The 18,884-nt window shown below is 44.7% G+C and overlaps 1 protein-coding gene across 3 annotated transcripts in view; it reads left to right on the top strand.

Moving 5' to 3' along the window:
- The window catches only part of MAP2K4 (mitogen-activated protein kinase kinase 4), a 134,867-nt gene that overhangs the window by 58,040 nt on the left and 57,943 nt on the right, over nucleotides 1-18,884 (top strand). For all 3 annotated transcript variants that reach the window (XM_045984744.1, XM_045984743.1, XM_045984741.1), the window contains exon 3: nucleotides 11,578-11,752. In XM_045984744.1, the coding sequence (XP_045840700.1) occupies nucleotides 11,578-11,752 (175 nt within the window). The remainder of the gene's footprint in view (nucleotides 1-11,577; nucleotides 11,753-18,884) is intronic.

Below are 18,884 nucleotides of genomic sequence, written 5' to 3'. Positions count from 1 at the left end.
ATGAAGTCTTTATTTCTTTTCTGATTCCTTCCCGTTCGGCTCTGACCTTGTGCATCTTAAACACCAAATTGAAAGGTCCAGAAGCTGTGGGGATGAAAGTTTTCTTCTTTTCCCCTTTCACAGAATATTTTGCTTATGAACTACCACACATGTTGAATTATATGCTTCAGCTTAGATAACTTCATAGAAAAATTCAAATTCAACTGCAGTTAGATTTAAAAATTTTTTTTTTTTTAATTTTATTTATTTGACAGAGAGAGAGAGATCACAAGGAGGCAGAGAGACAGGGGGAAGCAGGCTTCCCGCTGAGCAGAGAGCCCAACACGGGGCTCCATCCCAGGACCCTGGGATCATGACCCAAGCCGAAGGCAGAGGCTTAACCCACTGAGCCATCCAGGCGCCCTTGCAATTAGATTTTAACTTGTATTTTTCTCTTGGCATCTAGAGTACACAGAAGGAAATAGAATGAGTTAAGGTTTAAAGCATAGACTGGCATTAAACTGGTTTGATCATGGTTCATTCAAGTAAAACTTAGACATTGTAAGAGGTTCAGAAATACCCTTGGTTTCAAGTAGATGTATTATATAAAATAGCACGTGTTCCTAAGTGTGTCTGCTAGTAAAATTTATTTCTATAAAATTATCTTTTCTCATTGACTCTTTTGGATAAATGTCCCTCCCCTCCGAATAATAAAAGTAAGCTTGCGAGTGTTTCATAGTTAGGTGTTTAAAAGATAATTCACAAGCTGCAGGTTGAGAATGGAAAGTAGTTAAGACTCTTGCTTCTTACTTGCTTCAGGGACTAAAGTTCTGACTTTGTGAAAGCAATTTCATATTTTTAGTACAAAATGATGTAGGAATAGTAGTATCCTGCTGAAATATTTATTAAGAAACAAAGACGAAAATATGAAACCCAGAAAATAAGACAATTTGATGCTTAACTCTATATAGGATCTCTGTAGGAACAAAGAAAAATTTATAGAGGGTTTCTCTTAAGAGCATTTCTATAGATCGTGGGAGGAAAGGTGACCTCTTCAGAGCCACTGGTTTCAAAGACAGAGCACCTTTCCCCCTTGTCTGCCCTCCACCTCACTGGTGACTACCGGAAAATAGCCATGAGGCAGGATGGGAGGAGGGAGGCGGGATGGATGCAGGCAGATTGTATTTGGGCAGGGTGGTCATTCCAAGAAGTGTTGTGGGTGGGCAGAAGGGTCATAGTAGCGATATAAATGGAGGATTGTGTTCTTATATTTGCTACTCTCAGTTGAAGAGTACGGTATTGGAGAACAAGGAGATCACGAAAGGAGAATTTGCCTTTGGAGCAGTGCATTCTCTGATTGGTAGTAAGCTGAGCCCCAGGGGCCTAGAACTATAGACATGGTTTGAACTATAGATACGTGATAGACAAATAAATCCCTTTCGCACAAGGAGAGTGAGGCCCAAAGACAATCTCTTTCTCTTTCCTATCACTTTTGTTGAGGTATAATGGACATACAATTACCTGTGCATAGTTGAAGTGTACCGTTGGCTAAGTTTTGATGTGCACACGCCTGTGAATCCAACGCTGCGGGCAAGACCTACCCACCACCCAAAGATTCCTCCTACCCTGCTCTAGCTTTGCCATCCAGACATTTGCTTTTTTTTTTTTTTTTTTTTTTTGCATGTTCCATGTTCGTTCAATGTATTCTCTCTTTCCTTTAGTGTCTCGAACACTCACAATACAGTAATCAACACAGTTTCGATGTCCCTGTCTCCCAATTCTAGCATCCCTGTCATTTCTGAATCGGTTAGAACTGAGCGACTTTTCTCTTCAGTTTGGGGCATGTTACTTTGCTTCTCTGCATACTGGGTGAATTTTATTTTATTTATTTATTTATTTATTTATTTAAATTTATTTATTTGACAGACAGAGATCACAAGTAGGCAGAGAGGCAGGCAGAGAGAGAGGGGAGGAAGCAGGCTGTCCACAGAGCAGAGAGCCCGATGCGGGGCTCGATCCCAGAACCCTGGGATCATGACCTGAGCCGAAGGCAGAGGCTTCAACCCACTGAGCCACCCAGGCGCCCCTGGGTGAATTTTAGATTGCAGCCAGATGTTGGGCACTGGATGGTTTTGCATTTTTTTTTTAAAGATTTTTATATATTTATTTGAGAGAGACAGAGAGAGCATGAACAGGGGGAGGGGTATAGAGAGAAGGAGAAGCTGACTCCCCACCGAGCAGGGAGCTCCAAGTGGGGTTTGATCCCAGGACCCTGAGATCATGACCTGAGCCAAAGGCAGACACTTAACTGACTGAGCCACCTGGGTGCCCCCGTTTTTGCATCCCTAGAAATATTTTTTTTTAAATATTTTATTTATTTATTTGACAGAGAGAGAGAGGTCACAAGCAGGCAGAGGCAGGTAGAGAGAGAGGGAGAAACAGGCTCCCCACTGAGCAGAGAGCCCGATGCGGGGCTTGATCCCAGGACCCTGAGATCATGACCTGAGCCGAAGGCAGAGGCTTAAACCACTGAGCCACCCAGGTGCCCCGCATCCCTAGAAATATTTTAAAGCTTTGTCTTTTAGTTAAGTTAATTGGAAATAATTGGATCCTTTGGGTCTTGCATTTTAGCTTTGGTGGGTGTTCTGAGTGCTCCTCCAGCCTGGGTATTTCCCCTCTAATCCTGGATTGTTCTTCCCCTGACTTGTATGATTTCTTTGTAAGAGTGAAAGAACTTTGCGGGAACCCCAAGGAGGGTTCTGCACATATCTGTGGGGTTCCCCTACGCAGCTCTCTCTTACCTGGTACTCTGCCTCTCGGACTCTAGCTACCTTGGTCTCCTCAGGTGCCCAGAGCCACCTCCCAACATAGGAGAACTGCCAGGTCTCCCTGACTTCCATCACAGTCTGTGAGCCCTTCCAGACGGGAAGCTGGGGGCAGTTACAGGGCTCCCCTTCTATATTTCCTGTCTGTTGGCTGTCGGCGTTCACTGCTCTTTGTTGTCTGGTGTCCAGTGTCTTCAAGACCATCTCGTATTCTGTCTGTTTTTGTAGTTGTTTCCGGTGGGAGAGGAGGTCTCTGTGCTGATGCTGTGCGGTAGCCCAAGCCCAAGTGCCACACGGATCCTCCTTGTGAGATGGGAGTGGGAATTAGGGAACTCGGGAGCCATAGCCTCATGACTTTGAGAAAGCGCATCTCTGAATGTGATATTTTGCAGCATTCCTAATACAGTAGAAGACATCATGGTGTTTATAAAAAAAAAAAGCATTGGCAGATCGTGCAGAAGTGGATAAATGGGGAATAGGATTACTGATAGGAGGATAGAGGAAAAAAGATGACGTTGCCGGGAAACTGGAAACGCAGCTGTACCATGAAGTCCGAATCCCACGCGGAAGTGAACGTAAATGATACTGTGTGACCGCAGAAGAGAAGAATGGAAGAGAGTGATGGATTTGAAAGTATACACATTTTTGAATTTTTTAAAAAAGACCTTATTTATTTCAGAGAGAGAGTGCTGCGTGGGCGCACGCGGTAGGGGGAGGACGGTGGGTAAGGGGCAGAGAGAGAATCTCAAGCAGACTCTGGGTGCACACCCATGTGGGGCTCGATCTCATGACCCTGAGACCATGACCTGAGCCGGAATCAAGAGGCCAGTGCTCCACCAACGGAGCCATCCAGGTGCTTCTAATTTTTTACATGTTTAAATTCATAAGTAGAATGGGGTGGTGGGCAGCACCCTGGAGAAATATTTACAATGCAGGACCAAGAGTCAGTCTATCTGTTAATAAAGGACTTCTGTCCGAAGCAGCAACGGCAAGTGCTCCGCAAGGAGGGCTGGGGTGTTCCCTCAGACAGTTAACCCACGGAGAGCCACGTGTTCACTGGGTGGCGGAAGACGTCCGACTCTAAGGGTAAGAAATCAGAATGCCACTTTAAAGAGTGATGTCACCCTTCCTGCCTTTCAGGTCAGCATGAGGGAGAAGGTGCATGGCTGGTCCCCCGACTCGGGCCGACCGGCCGTGCAACTGTGTGCACCAGGTCATGGCTAATAGGGCAGAAACAGACGAGGTGAGGTCTGTCAAGCAATAGGCATGAGATCTCATTTTGTACCAGAAAGATACAAAGGGTATATGTGCTGAGTTGTTGAGAGCGGTTTGCTCTGCATTATGACTGAGTTCCCTGTTTTTCCTTTTTAGTCTTTGTGGCTTTAGGAGGGATTTAGGATGACATGGTCTGGTGGGAAAAAGAGGTTTGAGTGCTTGTCCTGTTGATGAATTAGCGTAGCCGAACACCAAGTTTAGCAGAGGCGGGGAGGAGGGTATGGCTAGAGCTGCCCTAGGTAACCTTGGCTGTATCAGCTGTGACTCTTCAGAAAATAGGTTCCCCCACCTGTGTGCAAACCCCTGGGCAGCTTTATTAGACAATTTACATAGAAATAAAGCTGTTCTCGGTGACCAGTCTCTGAGATGTCTCTGTTCAGAGCAGATGAGTGCTCTGAACATTATGTCACAGTGTTTTGGTTTTTTGGGGGGGGACTCTACAGCATTTCAGAAATTTATAAATTTGTCTGGGTCAGTGAAAGGATGACAGCTAAAACACAGTGGCTCCAAGTCAGTGTTCGCTAAGGAGTAACGGGACACATGGGTCATTTCTCTCTGGAGGATTGGCCGTCAGAGAAGGTACAGAAAGGACATCCATGCTGACAAGTGGGCTCAGAAATTACAGTTTTGAGGTTTTCTCTTTTGTAAGTTTTTATTTTTTTTGATTTTATTTATTTATTAGAGATCACAAGTAGGCAGAGAGGCAGGCAGAGAGAGGGAAGCAGGGTGCCCCCTGAGCAGACAGCCTGATGCGGAACTCGATCCCAGGACCTTGAGAACATGACCTGAGCCTAAGGTAGAGGCTTAACACACTGAGCCACCCAGGTGCCCCCCCCTTTTTAAAAATAAATTTTGGGGGGGGTTTCATGTAACAAGATAATCCCCTGATTTCAAAAAGTAATTTCTGTATATTGAATTATATTTTAATAAGGTCTGTATTGCATAGATTCAAGCATTCTACCCATCATTTTGCATGTTTTATAAAAAAAAAAAACACACCTATTCCACTTACTTGCGATGCCCATGGCATCTGTGTCCGTTGTTTCTGTGTGTATGTTGTTGCTCTCAGTGTGGAGCTGCTGGTCTCTGGGAACACAGATTAGGTATGGGATTTAGATGGGCCGTAAGATATCAGGGATACCAGAACTAAGGATTTTATTCCTGTTTTTTTGTCCTATCTGTAGCTGGCCTGTGGGTGTGAAGCCAGTCGGCATCATTGGCCCTCAGCCACGAAGTGCTCATGCACTTCCGTCATGGTGATGACCAGACTCTGGCCTGTTCCCTCCCTCCCCACTACTGGGGGATGCTGGATGCCTCCTTCGTTGACAGTCCCTGGGAAACATAATAGTGTTAGGGGCTGTATTCAGTGGAAATGAGTCAGTTTTCATATTAACAACGTGAAGACAAATGACAACTTAAATAAGACAGTTTATTTCTTTCTGTAGATGCAGTCTGGAGGTAGGCAGGCCTGGGGTTGGTGTGATGACTTCATGGTCATCACAGTCTAGAGATCTTCAGTTTTTTGCTTCCTCATTCTCAGTACATGATTTTCCTTCTCAAGGGCCTTGAGGGTGGCTGGAACTCCAGTCATCACCAACATCCAGGCAACAAGAAGGAGAAGGGGGGAAAGAAAAAAAGAAAAAAGAAAAAAAGCCCTTCCTTCCAGCTGAGTCAGCTCCTTTTAAATACTCCATTTATATTACCTCTTCTTATTGCAAGGAAGTTTGATTCTTTGTCAGCTTGGCCCATCACAACAAATTTCAGATTGGGTGGCTTAAACAACAGAAATTCATATCCCAGTGGTGCTGGACGCTGGGAAGATCAGGGTGCTGACAAGGTGGGTTTCATTCTGAGGATTCTTCTCTTGGCTTGAGGTGCCACCATCTTGCTAGGTGCTCACCTGACCTTTGTGTAAGTGTGAGGGTGGGGGAGAGACTCCACTGGGAACAGCTGTGGTGTCCTTCTAGGACACTAATCCTGTATCAGGTCAGGCCTCCATCCTTATGACCTCATTTAACCTTAATTACCTCCTCAGAGTCCCTGTCTCCAGTAGTCGCTTTGGGGGTTAAGGCTTTGACATGAATTTTGGTGGGAGGTGTGAGGGCTCAGGCATAGTTCATTCCATAGCAGCCGGAAAGTACAGCGTGTTAGCTGCCCCAGCAAAGGATGGTGACCTTACCAAGAAGAAGAGGATGGGTGTTGGGTGGCAGCTGGCTCAGTTCCCCACTGGACCATGAGGTGCTTGAAGGTGGAACCCTGTGGGGCATTAACTGAAGGCAGCTCAGGATACTCTATAAAATTATCCACAGAGAACTGGGAAAGGGAGAGAGGTTTAGAAGTAATTGCTGATAAAACACAGCCCCTGGTCTCAAGAAAGAGATAACCCAGAGAGAAGTAAGAGTGTCGCTAAAGGCAGTTTCACCTTGCTGCTTGGTGGTCTTTACATTTTCCCAGTCTTCTTCAGGAGTGTGTTTTCTGCTGTTCATATATTTTCTCTCTAGGCCTGCTATTTAGTTTAGGACAGAACTTGTGTCTTAGGACAGAAATCGCCATCAGCAGACTGCACGTAATCTCCTTGTTGCCCTTGAGCCTCTTGGTGAACTTTTCTAAATAAACCAGGACTTTGAAGCTACAGGTATAACTCGGGTCACAAAAGTGTTTGTCTTTTGTATTTCTGTGCACTTCTGCAAGGGGGCTGAAGGGAGTTGGTTGTAGGTTATTTGTCAGTGCAGAGCTCTGAAACTCTTGGCCCCTGGAAGCTCTTATGTCACATGGAAATCATTTATTTTCTCCAAACTCTAGAATTTCATGATTGGATTTTGTTTTCTTATTATCCAGTACTTTGTTAACATTTTTGAAAATTTGGGGTTTTCGTTACATAGAGGTCTAGTAAAAAATGAAGAAGACTCCTTTCCATTTGTGTTTGGCATCAATTGGGAGAGATGTAGGAACCAGACATAGGGAGATGTCTGGGGATTTTCATATTTTTTAAAAAATTTATTTATTTATTAGAAAGCGCACTCGTGTAAGCGTGGGGCCAAGTGGGGGGTGGGGGGGCAGGGAGAGAATCCAAGGCGGACTCCTACCTGAGGTGGAGCCCAAGGCAGGGCTCCATCCCATGACCTGATACCATGACCTGAACGTGAGCCAAAGCCAAGAGTCAGATACTTAACCGAACCAAGATCTATTGTATTCTTGATAAAACTGGAAATGTAGCTCAGCATTTCAGGCCAGAATATTTCGCTAACTCCTCCTGACCTCAACATAATTAGACTTACCCATCCCTTCAGTGGCAGCCTCTTACATATGGCATAACAGAGGGACGGCCAGAGCCTCTGTACCCTCTCTACAGGACATCTGGCTTCAAAAGAGAGGACTTGAACCGAGTGCGTTCAGTTTCTTCTTCCATATTCACTGGTCAGGCAGTAAGGGCTCAGGTGAGAGACCGATCCTTCTCTGTGGAAAGATGAAGCATGGAGAGGGACAAGTCTTCCCTTAAACAACTGGGAGAGGTAAGCTCTCAAATCTTTCATTTTTTTTTTTTTTTTTCAGTCATTCATGTGGCATCCCTTTACAAAGGCAGGAAATAGAGTCTTTTGAAAAGGAACATGGACATACTAGCTGCAGGGGACATGGACCCAGCCTGTTTACGATAATCAGCGCATCTGCTAGTAAGATGCAGTGTGTCCATGAGTTGATTTTCCAGATTTGACTCCAGTCCATTAATAAAGTTTATTGTGTCTGGTTTTTTAAGATTTTAATCCTTTCTGTTGGTGTCCGTAGAGTTCACCCAAGTTTATTACTGCCCCGAAAGTTCTACTTACCTTTCTATGAGAGAAAATATTTGAACGGTGACATCATTCTGCATCTGAACAGCTTTCCTGGTGCTAGTCTCCATCCCCAGACGCTGCTGTTGGAAATACTGTGTTCATCAGAGGCGCCCTTGCAATCAGACTTGTGATCTGTGGGCATTAAAAGAGTTAAGTGTATAGCTAACTTTTAAACTAGAATGTGTACATTTGATGGTCTAATTCCAGGTCCTGTTATGACAAAGTCCATTCTAACTTGTTTTCATGTTAAAGACCTCTAAATCCAGAGTAGAATGTTATCAACTTACTTAGGGACTTTTCTGTACACATGGTTAGATATGGGGCTGGGAATTGCTCCTATATGAGATTTGGGTGAGTTTGAGACTTGGAACCTCAGTCCCTTGCTTGTTTCTTGAATAGAGCCCAACAGAGGGAATGGTGAGATGTCTGGGTTAGGAATTGCTCATGTGGAGAACTTAATATACATTTTAGAAGGACAAATGTAAGAGAAAATACAAGGTTGTAGGCTGAACTTAGTTACCAATGAGGCAGAGGCATTGGGGGTAACTTATAGGTTAGTGGAGTTCAGCTGAGCTAATTTTCAGGTAAGAAATTAATAATGAAATCTGGGAATTTTTGACCCTTTCTAGTAGAAGTAGCTCTTAAATCCTGCTTGACAAACTGCCCCCAAGATAAAAAACTACAGCCAAAGTTTTGGACACTCAGTACAGTTGCCTCAGTGGTTGACTGCTCTAATGTAATGGTAAACGGTCAGGTCAGACTGCATCTCTGTCCAGTCCTTCTTTGGAAGCCACTGGGATTGGACTAATTCTTAAAACAGTGACTGTGAAATTGGATTTGGTTTCACAGGAAAGATTGCCAGCCTGCTGGAAGGGGGGACTCCATGAACATGCTTCATGATGGCATAACCATACCATGTTTTTCTGTGACTTTCACAACTTTTTCTGTTAAATGAGAAGATGGACTTGGGAATAGCCGCATTCTGCTGTTCATCTTTTGTTTCAGTAGTTTTACTGAGAGATAATTCACGTACCATACAATCTACCCCTTACACTATACAGTTCAGTTACTTTTCCTGTGTTCAGAGTTGTGCATCTATCACCTTACTCAGTTTTTGAACATTTGCATTAGCCCAGGAAGATAACTCGCATCCCTTAGCTGTCAGTCTGTTCCCTTACAAAAAAGGACCTCATCCAGAAACTACACGGCAGATTACAATAAGCCAAGCTATTTGAAGAGATACTCTGTAATTCTAAAAATTGATCTTACAGTAATAGTTAATATTATAACTTGTTATTCCATGGTTTGTATGGTAGTGAAATGCTCCATATCTCGGGAAGGCTAGCAACAGACGCTATCTAACGCAACGTATTCATGGCAGTGACATCCTTTGTCATATTCCAGGTTGCAGGCCTTGTCCACACTCAGAGGAGCTTACACAGAGCTGTGAACCCCAGGGAAATGCAGCTCATGGGGAGCACCTTAAAGCCCATCTGTCACACCCCAGGAATTAGTGAATAATGTGAAAATGTTGCTTCCAGTTTGCACGGAACTCAAACTGACTTTTTCTCAGCTACCCTCAGCAATTGGCTGGCGCCGTCTGTTTTGCCAGTGATTAAACTGAGTCACAGAGATGGTGTTTACATGCCAGTGATCATAGAACAATAATTATTGCAAATGAACTCCTTTGTGTTAGAATGTTTCTACATCATGAAAAAGATTGCTAAGAAAATTAGTCACTATGTTGTAAACAGAAAATAACTTGTGTGAAAACAACTGGTATTACAACTTACTGTGACCTGGGAATCCGGCGGTCAGCGTGCCAGCTTACTACCTGGTTATTTGGACAAAGTGTATTAGTCTTTGAGCCATGACCTTGAATCGTGGTTACTATTAATACTAGTAAAGACAGCAATTCTGGGGAAATGATTTTGAAATTCTGGATATTTTGAGAGCCTTAAAAGTAGCTACAAAAAGTTCTGCTAACCTCAGAAGACGTATCTAAATTTTGGAAGAAGAAAAATAAATAACCAAGCATGTAAATTTTTCTTGCTTGTGTTACTGGATCAGATTTTTTTTTTTTAATTTTTTAAACTTTTTATTTTTTATTAACATATAATGTATTATTAGCCCCAGGGGTACAGGTCTGTGAATCGTCAGGCTTACACACCTCACAGCACTCACCATAGCACATACCTTCCCCAATGTCCATAACCCAGCCACCCTCTCCTTCCTCCCCTCCCCCCAGCAACTCTCAGGTTGTTTTGTGAGATTAAGAGTCTCTTATGGTTTGTCTCCCCCCCCCCATCCCATCTTGTTTCATTTTTTCCTTCCCTACCCCACAAACCCCCCACCTTGCCTCTCAGCTTCCTCATATCAGTGAGATCATATGATAATTGTCTTTCTCTGATTGACTTATTTCGCTCAGCATAATACCCTCCAGTTCCATCCACGTCATTGCAAAAGGCAAGATTTCATTTCTTTTGATGGCTGCATAGTATTCTATTGTATGTGTGTTTGTGTGTATATGTGTGTGTATATATATATACCACTTCTTTATCCATTCATCTGTTGATGGACATATAGGTTCTTTCCTAATAGTTTGGCTATTGTGGACATTGCTGCTATAAAATTCGGGTACGTGTGGCCCTTCAGATCACTACATTTGTATCTTTAGGGTAAATACTCAGTTTTCACACTCTAGTTTGATACAGTTCACTCCTACACATTGGTGTCGGGGGGCAGGGTGGGGCGGGAGGGGGACGGCAGGACAGAGAGAGGAATGAGATTGTCTTTATGTCCTTCCTTGGATTTGCTTTTTTACAAAGCATGGTTACAAGTTAATGTGTTGATCTCCAGGTTGGAATTTTGGAGATGGTTTTTTAATTTAATGAAAATCCATAATGAGATTTTTGTCCACTCATCATTTGGTCTTCACCTCATCGCTCTATCTAGGTTGAAGGGTTCAGAGTTGATTGGTACATGACAGTTTTTCTCTTTGAGGCAGCTGGCTATTCATTTGACTATCCCCCCATCTCAGCGTGGCATAAGCAGGAACAGGGCAGTATGTAGGGTCCTAGTTCCCAAACTTGGCCAAAATCACCTGGGGATCTTTAAAAATACTGTTTTTTTTACTCCTGCCCCCAGATACTCTAATTTAATGGCTACGAGATGGTTCCTGGGCATCTGCATTTTAAGAATCACCCCCAGGTAATTCTAATATGCAGCCAAGTTCAGGAGCGGCTGTCCTTAGGATGGAGGGCCTGGGGTTATTATTATCAGGTAAGGTAGGATAAGAACTGTTCGGAAATGAGGTTCGTAGCTCTTGGGATTTTGCACTTCGTAACGCAGTTTTGCACAGTTTGGAAAAGATCTTGTATTTGGAAATGAAAACTCGTCTACAGAATTACTCTCTTCAATAACTGGAAACTTGGTTTTCTGAATTACATTAAAGCTGTGTTTATTGACTCCCTGAGTTTAGGCCTTTCTTAATGAGTTCAGTGTGTAAAAAACCAAGACGACGTAAACAAAACAACTCCAAAAACCTGGAGGTCAGAGGGTGTTAGCAGCTTGAAAAACATTTCCCATGCATTCATCAGTGCTAGCTATAAGAAAAAAGTCAAAACCTATTTAAAATGTGGAAAAATTGCTTCCCAATATTTTAACAGAGAGAGACTGAGAACACACAGCATTGAATCGTCAGGAAAACTGAAGATCTCCCCTGAGCAGCACTGGGATTTCACTGCGGAGGACTTGAAAGACCTTGGAGAAATTGGACGAGGAGCTTATGGTTCTGTCAACAAAATGGTCCACAAACCAAGTGGGCAAATAATGGCAGTTAAAGTAGGTGATGCCCGTCATTCTTTTTGGCGCTTTCCTCCATTAGGTGCGAATTCGGGGTGCAGTGCTCTCCCTATTGTTCTGTTCTTGCTTGTGTGGTAAACACGGGTGTTTGTAAGACTGTTTCTCCAAATCTTCTGAGGGCGTTTTGTGCAGTGGTTGTCTTGTCGGTGGCACGTTTGCTCTCGCCCCGGAAACGCGAGTGTATGAAGCGCGCATGTTCACTGCACTTTTGGCGTGATGCATTAACGTGTTTTAAACTTCAGGCCCTTCCACTGCCAAGGTGAGTTCAGGCCGGGCGGCTGCACCCCTGGGAGCAGGGCAGTGCTGCACTGAGCCAGGCGGGGAGCTGGAAGAAGAGGCAGTGCACTGGGTTGGGCAAGGTGCGGGGCTAGGGCTAACAGCAGTCTTACTGAAGGTTTCCTGGAAACCACGCACATGCTGTTGCCACTAACCTCAACCTTACTCGGCCCTGACCGGCTCGGCTCCTGTTTGTTTATTTCGTCTCCATCAGTACTGCCCTGTTCCCCGGTTGGAGAGTTGTATCGACATGCCTACCTTGTGATGATGCTGTCTCCTCCTGTCCTTGCTCTGAGTGCCATGCCACGTAATATGTTCCTTAAAAAAAAAAAAAGAAAGAAAATCAAGAATGGCCAGAAATGGAGATCGGCCCGTAGACTGTACCTGGCTTGATGATGGGGGTAGCTGTTACGAACGGATGGTTTCCATCCGACGCCCGTGGGCGCCTGTAGCTGTAATGTGTTCCTCTGTTTGTTTAGACGCTGAACAGACGTGTGCCGTGTGTAAGATGTTACAGGAAAATCGACAGTGTTGGGGGTGGGAGTTTAAGAAGAAAAAGCACAAATGAGATACAACCGTTCCCTTGTCCAACTTAAAATCCGTAGGGGAACCAGTAACGCCTCAGTTTACATAATCGACAGTCTGAGCGAGTCAGCTTCCTGTCAGCGCCCTGTCGGGAGAGTTTGTCACAGTGACCTGACGGGAGGAGCCTCAGTTTCGTAACTGACTTTGGGAGTGGATTTGTATCGCTTTAACGGGAAATGCCATCTGTGCTGAAGTTTATTGTGAGCAAAATGTGCCTCTCTTTTTGCCTCCATCACTGTTGAGCATTTCTGTTTGTGGGGTCATATGGAACTGAAGGGAAATTCATGATGGGAAATTTTATGATTCTCCTTATGGGTTCTTAGCTTTGTTTTTTGGTCATAGTTCTTTTGCAGTATGCTGACACCCATAGGCTTTTTTCTTAGCATGACTCATACGGAGACAAAATTTTGCCTAGGACTGGGGGACCTCTACAGAAGCACAGGCTAAGGCCTCTGTTTTGCATTATCTGTTGAAGTAAAATAGTGTTTTCCTTGCAGTGTGGAATGATTTCCCCATTTTTATTTTATGCCACTGCAGTGTAAGTGGAGAGTCATTTTATTTAGATTTTCTTGGATGAGGATTGCATTGCTCTTATGTACTCTCCACGGGTGACATCTGCTGTTCCTTGGCTGGGTCTTAAGGGAGAGCTAGCCTATATAACTAAAGTTCTAGACTTTCTTCCAGATACTAGGGAAAGGACTTGTAAATAGTTATGTACTGCTTTTTTCAGTCTGTGTTCTCTGCTTTACTATGTAGATCAACATCATAATCTGTTTTTGTTATTTGGATAGACTTGAGCAGTCAGTAGGTATTCAAGGTAAAGAAGGAACGGACTTCATTGTGACTTGAACCAAGTTTTTTTTTTTTTTTTAAAGATTTTATTTATTTATTTGATGGAGAGATCACAAGTAGGCAGAGAGGCAGGCGGGGCGGGGGGGGGGGGCACAGGAAGCAGACTCCCTGTTGAGCAGAAAGCCCGATGTGGGGCTCGATCCCAGGACCCTAAGATCATGACCTGAGCCGAAGGCAGAGGCTTAACCCACTGAGCCACCCAGGTGCCCCAAGAAAAGTTTTTCTTAATTCGATTTGAGCTCTGTAATGCTAACTTGAGTTTCGAAAGAATTTAAGGGCAAATATAGGAAATTGCTGACTTCTACTTGTAATCTGACCTTATTTTGAGAACCCTATTAGGATGCCTTTAAAATCCCAGCTCTTAAGTAGTACTTCTGAGGTGGTCATAGGACGTACAGATTGGCAATGGTCACGTCTGTACCTACCTGTTGATACTGTCTCCTTTGTCGATCCCTTGGAATTCTTGAGCCAGCGTGTTAGTTTAGCCTGGGGAGGGTGGTGACAGGACGTAGCCACTGACACACTGGCGGGGCGTAGCGTTGGATTCCATGACATCGTATGATACTCGAAGAGGGTTTCTTCCTTAATACACATTAAGGTTTGATACCAATTTGATGATTGATAGATGATGTCTACAATTTTTTTTTTTTTAAGATTTATTTATTTGAAAAAGAGAGACAGCACAAGTGACAGGGAGGGACAGAGGCAGAGGGAGAACCAGACTCCCTGCTGAGCACGGAGCCTGAGGAAGGACTTGATCTCAAGATCCTGGGATCCTGACCTGAGACAAAGCAGACACTTAACCTAGACTGAGCCACCCAGGTGCCCCTACAGTTTCTAAAGGTGTGTCTTGTTGGTCTCTGAAAGCGCTTATCCTTTTGTCACATCTGAGAGTTTGTTCCTTTATCAGGTTGGGCCACGGACCAGACTGATAAGTACCTGCACAGACAGCAGGCTGGTTAAGGATTTGAGTTGACATTTTCCCTGTAGACAGTTTGATGACTAAGCACCCGCCTCGTTTAGCTTTGAGATAAGGACTACAGAGATTTAAAAGAGTGGGAGGTAATGGTTCACACTCCCGTGAGTTTTCCATTGTTGTTGGTAAAAGGAGGACACACTCAAAGCGATTCTATACCAGTGTTTTAATATGCACTTTAATAGGGCAGGATTACTTGATTAAACATTAAGTTTATCTTAGAAATGTATTATCCTTAAGATTTATTTGCAGTATCTAAACAAAAGTGAACTGTGGTATTAGACTGATTTTTCTTCTTCCTCAATTTTAGTTTTGAGGGAGCCCTTCCCCAGTTTCATTTTGTCCATGGAAGAAATGCTTGAAAAGATGATTTGTTAGTTACCAGAATCAGTGATGTCCAAGACGTAACTTAAAAATCGGTTAAGATCTAATAAATCAGATTCAGCAAGGTAACACCCAGTATATGTAAGAGTTGTACTTAGACCAGTTTCATGACCGTTGGCCGGAGGACAGTTCTTCAAGCTGCCAGTGAGGTTCTCTGCATTAGGCCCTAAGACAGGAAAAATTTTGAACCCTCAGTTTTAATTACACACGCCTGGGGAAAGAAGTCTTAAGTCTTCTGCGAGTGGGAGTGTTATTACTGATTTACCAAACTTCTTGAATGACTGAGTCACAGGGCTGCAGAGGACAAAGCCATTCCTGCCCTAGGATCTTCTGAAAGCTCAGGAAGGACAGCCTTCTGCTCTGATTGGGAGCGTCAGGCTTCGCTCAGCGTCCTCTGCAAATAACGTTTATTTAAAGTCCCATTTTGCATGACGGTGGAATAACCAGGGAATGGTGGTCACGTTTCTGGGCTAGGGTCAGAGAAATTGGGAGCTGGGAGAAACACCCCGCAGAGTCTGGTCCGCAGATGATCAGAATCAGTACGACGGAGCGAATCCGGGATGCAGGATTAAAGCGTTAGGGAGAGTGGCTTCTGGCCGCGGCTCAGGCCTGTGTCCTGGAACAGAGCAGTATGACGGATGCAGGCTGTTGACAGAGGGAGCCATGAGCCTTCAGGACCTGACTGCATGTCCTTCACCTGACCTTGCCTGTGGCATAAACCATGCACCCACGCTAGACTGCCAGCTTCCCTGCTGTGTCCTAATGAACCGTCCAGATTGACTCTTGAAGGTCTGCTTGTGTCTGTCTGTGGGCTTGTTGGCAGGGGAGAGTAGAAAAGGATGCAGATGAGAGGGACTCTGAGGGCATGCAATTGATGCCCCGAGAGTTGGAAGACAGTGGGATTGGTACTTAGAGGGGTGACCCCGGAGCCAAGGCCAGTGGGACAGATAGCGGGTAGGTCGGTGGGGATGCGAAGGGGTCATGTTGAGCTTGTCACTGTTGATATTTATGGATGAGCTTTCAGTCTTCTGCTTGAGAAGTCATCTCTGCTAAATCCGAGAGACAGCCTGGCTGTCTGAGGTTAGGTGCCTGGGTCAGCCTGAGTTACCGACCTGAAGGGTTTCCTGTGTTTTCCCTTTCTTGCTCTTGGGCCTAATTGGTCTTATTCTTTCAACCCTCTGGGTGTTTTCTCTACTTTTCCAGCTCTCCTGTTGCATTGATTTGAGTCCCGGATCGATCCTAGGCTGGTAACCCGATCTTGATTTCTGCATTCCTGCCTCTCCTGTGGTATTTGGATCTTGCCTTCCATGTCCTTTAGGAGTCGAGACCTAGGTCAACCCTCCTGCCTGGTGGGAAGCACCAGAGCCCCCTCTGCCTGCCCCCACCAGCAGCCCCCAGCTCCGCCCTTGTCTGAGCAGTGTGGGGCTTCCGTCTGCTCAGTGGGGAGGCCTCCCTGACCCAGGCAGTGCTGCATGTGAGGGGGCGTGGGGGCGCGGGCGTCGGCAGAGGACGGCTTGCTCATTTGCCCTGCCGCTACAGACACCGTGCCCTTTCTACCAGAAGTTCCGTGACTGAAAAATTCTGGTGGGAGCCGTGAACCTTAGTCTTTAAACATTGTTCTTGCCCACTGCTCTGACAGCACTAGAATGAGAGTTGACAGGAGTGGCCTTAAATGGGAGAAGCTCCTTTCTGAGAGTAGGGAGTGCTTAGGCAATGTCGTTGAGTTTTAGACGACGCAGCGCTGGTGCTGATACTCCAGATAGCTTGTGGGTGCAGAGGTCATGGCTGTGTGGTTTTGAGTTGAAACTTGATTCCAGGGCCTTCTGCTCTTCCTTGACTGGCTGGATCGTGTGGCTTAATTGAGAAATCCGTGCTGGGCGGAGCCATGCTCTTGGGCGCTTCTTAAGGTTGCTGGAATGTTGCGGTGTCGCAGGTGAAGTGTGAATGGAGGCCTTACCGGAGAGCGCAGATCCGAAGGACACAGCAGGACTGTCCTCCCATCAGCTTTGGTTTTGAACTCGGGTCCCTTGTGTCGTCAGGTTTGGAACTCTTTGTATGCACACGTTTCTTTTGCTCCTAGGAATTTTTACACCATGGCTTCTTTCGGTTAACAGAATTGTAGAGAGACCCTAATAAATAATAGAGACAAAATAGCACTTTTTTGGCCAGGATAGGAGATGGGAACCCCCTCTTGCTCCTACTGGAAGCTCTTGGGACATGAACTCAGAGGAAAGCTCTGGGATCTCTGGCTCAGCCTATGTAGTTTAATTTAGAGAAAAACCTTATCACATTTCACTGTAAAGGAGGATCATCTCACCCCTTTCTGATATGCCTTCTGCACATCTGTCATTTTTGTTATCGTGGTCTTACGGCCATGCCTTGGAAATTGGTTAAACATCAGGTTTCCTTTCCTGTCTCACTTCAGTGTCATGGGTACGGAAGTAATGATCTTGTCGTATAGGATCTCTAGGCCTTGCAAAATGTTAGTGCTGAGAGTGTACCCTTTGTATGTAGATGACAGAATTAGTAAAGAGGAAGAAGATGATGCCGTCCTTAATCAAGACACATGCAGCTTGTCCCATCAACTTTGCCTTCAGGCAGTTCTGCCTGTGATATGATAAATACTCCATATATTTTTGGAACTGATCTCCCCAATTCTTGGGGGATGGGTAACAGAGCCTGTGTAGAACTAGGCATTAATTGGGTCTCAGTATCCTCAGTGAGGAGAATAGGGGTATTATTGTTAATTAATTAATTTGATTAAGATACAATTGAGAGTTCATTAAATTGATTCTAAAGACCTGGGGTGATTTTGCAATTAAATATTAGTATTCTTTCTTCCTACCTTAGTAGGAACATGTTTTCGTAATTTAAAACAATTGGTGCTCGCTTCGGCAGCACATATACGTAATTTAAAACAATTGATTCAGCAGACACTTGTATTGGTTAGTCTTTGAGAGGAAAGCCAGTTTTGTATCTATGGTCAGCATTCCCAATACTTGGTTTTTTAAACTGTTTCAGCTAATGCTGCTCTCTGCTTTGACCTCGAGGTCAAATGACCTTTGAGGGCATTTTGAGGTCAATGACCTCAAATTGACTTTCAGGTCAATGACCTTTGAGGGCATTGTGAGGCAGAGACGGTGGGCATTTCTGAACGTGATCTGTTTAGAAGACTCTAGCAGCTGAACATGAACCTCTGTAGCAGGGGCTGTGGCATCTCTGTTTTGAACTTAGGAGCACAAGAATGCCCGAGGTTTTCTGCAGCCCAAGGAAGGGGGTCACAGTACATGGATATGCTGCAGTGGCTTCTGGGGTTTTCCAGCTTTGTATTAGAACTGACTTCTGGACATTTCTGCCGGGAAAGCAGCGTTTTTGTAAGGATCCACTGGGGCACTTGGGGATCTGATGCAAGATCCTTGCTCTCCCATCCCCCACACCACTGATTTAGGTTGGCCTGAAGTCGCCTACTGACTGGCAGTGGGCTTCCCTTCATATTTCGTTCACAGATGCCAACCTTAGGAGTGTTCTTCAGCAAGGGATGCTTACGGAACACAGCGCATTCCTGGCTTGGCAGGGTTGGGTTTGTAGCTAACAGGAACAGGACACATTTTCAAAACGTCATTATCACAACTGTTTCAATTAAGATAATCCTTGTTCTTTTCATCTTTTGACTTGATTTTTTAAGAGATTTATTTGTTTTAGAGGAGGGAGGGACAGAGGGAGAGGGAAAGAGAGAATCTCAGACTGCCCATTGAGCTTGGAGCCTGATGCGGGGCTTGATCCCATGACCCCGAGACCATGACCTGAGGTGGAATCAAGAGTCGGACACTTAACCAATGAGCCACCCTGGTGCCCCCTCATCGTTTGATCTTAAATGAAATGGTTGCTATGGAGAGGCTTTCCACCTAAGACCCCATGTCTGTTTGCCCATCAACCCGTTCTAGGATTTCTGCATGGGTGATATTTATCAATGTCCACTTGGTAAAACCCCTGGAGCTTTAGGTTTTATTCTTGTCCTGGGAATGGTTGTTCTAGCTG

This window comes from Meles meles, chromosome 18 (assembly GCF_922984935.1).
Source record: "Meles meles chromosome 18, mMelMel3.1 paternal haplotype, whole genome shotgun sequence".
Taxonomy (NCBI): domain Eukaryota; kingdom Metazoa; phylum Chordata; class Mammalia; order Carnivora; family Mustelidae; genus Meles; species Meles meles.
This window is presented reverse-complemented; position numbering and strand designations above follow the sequence as displayed.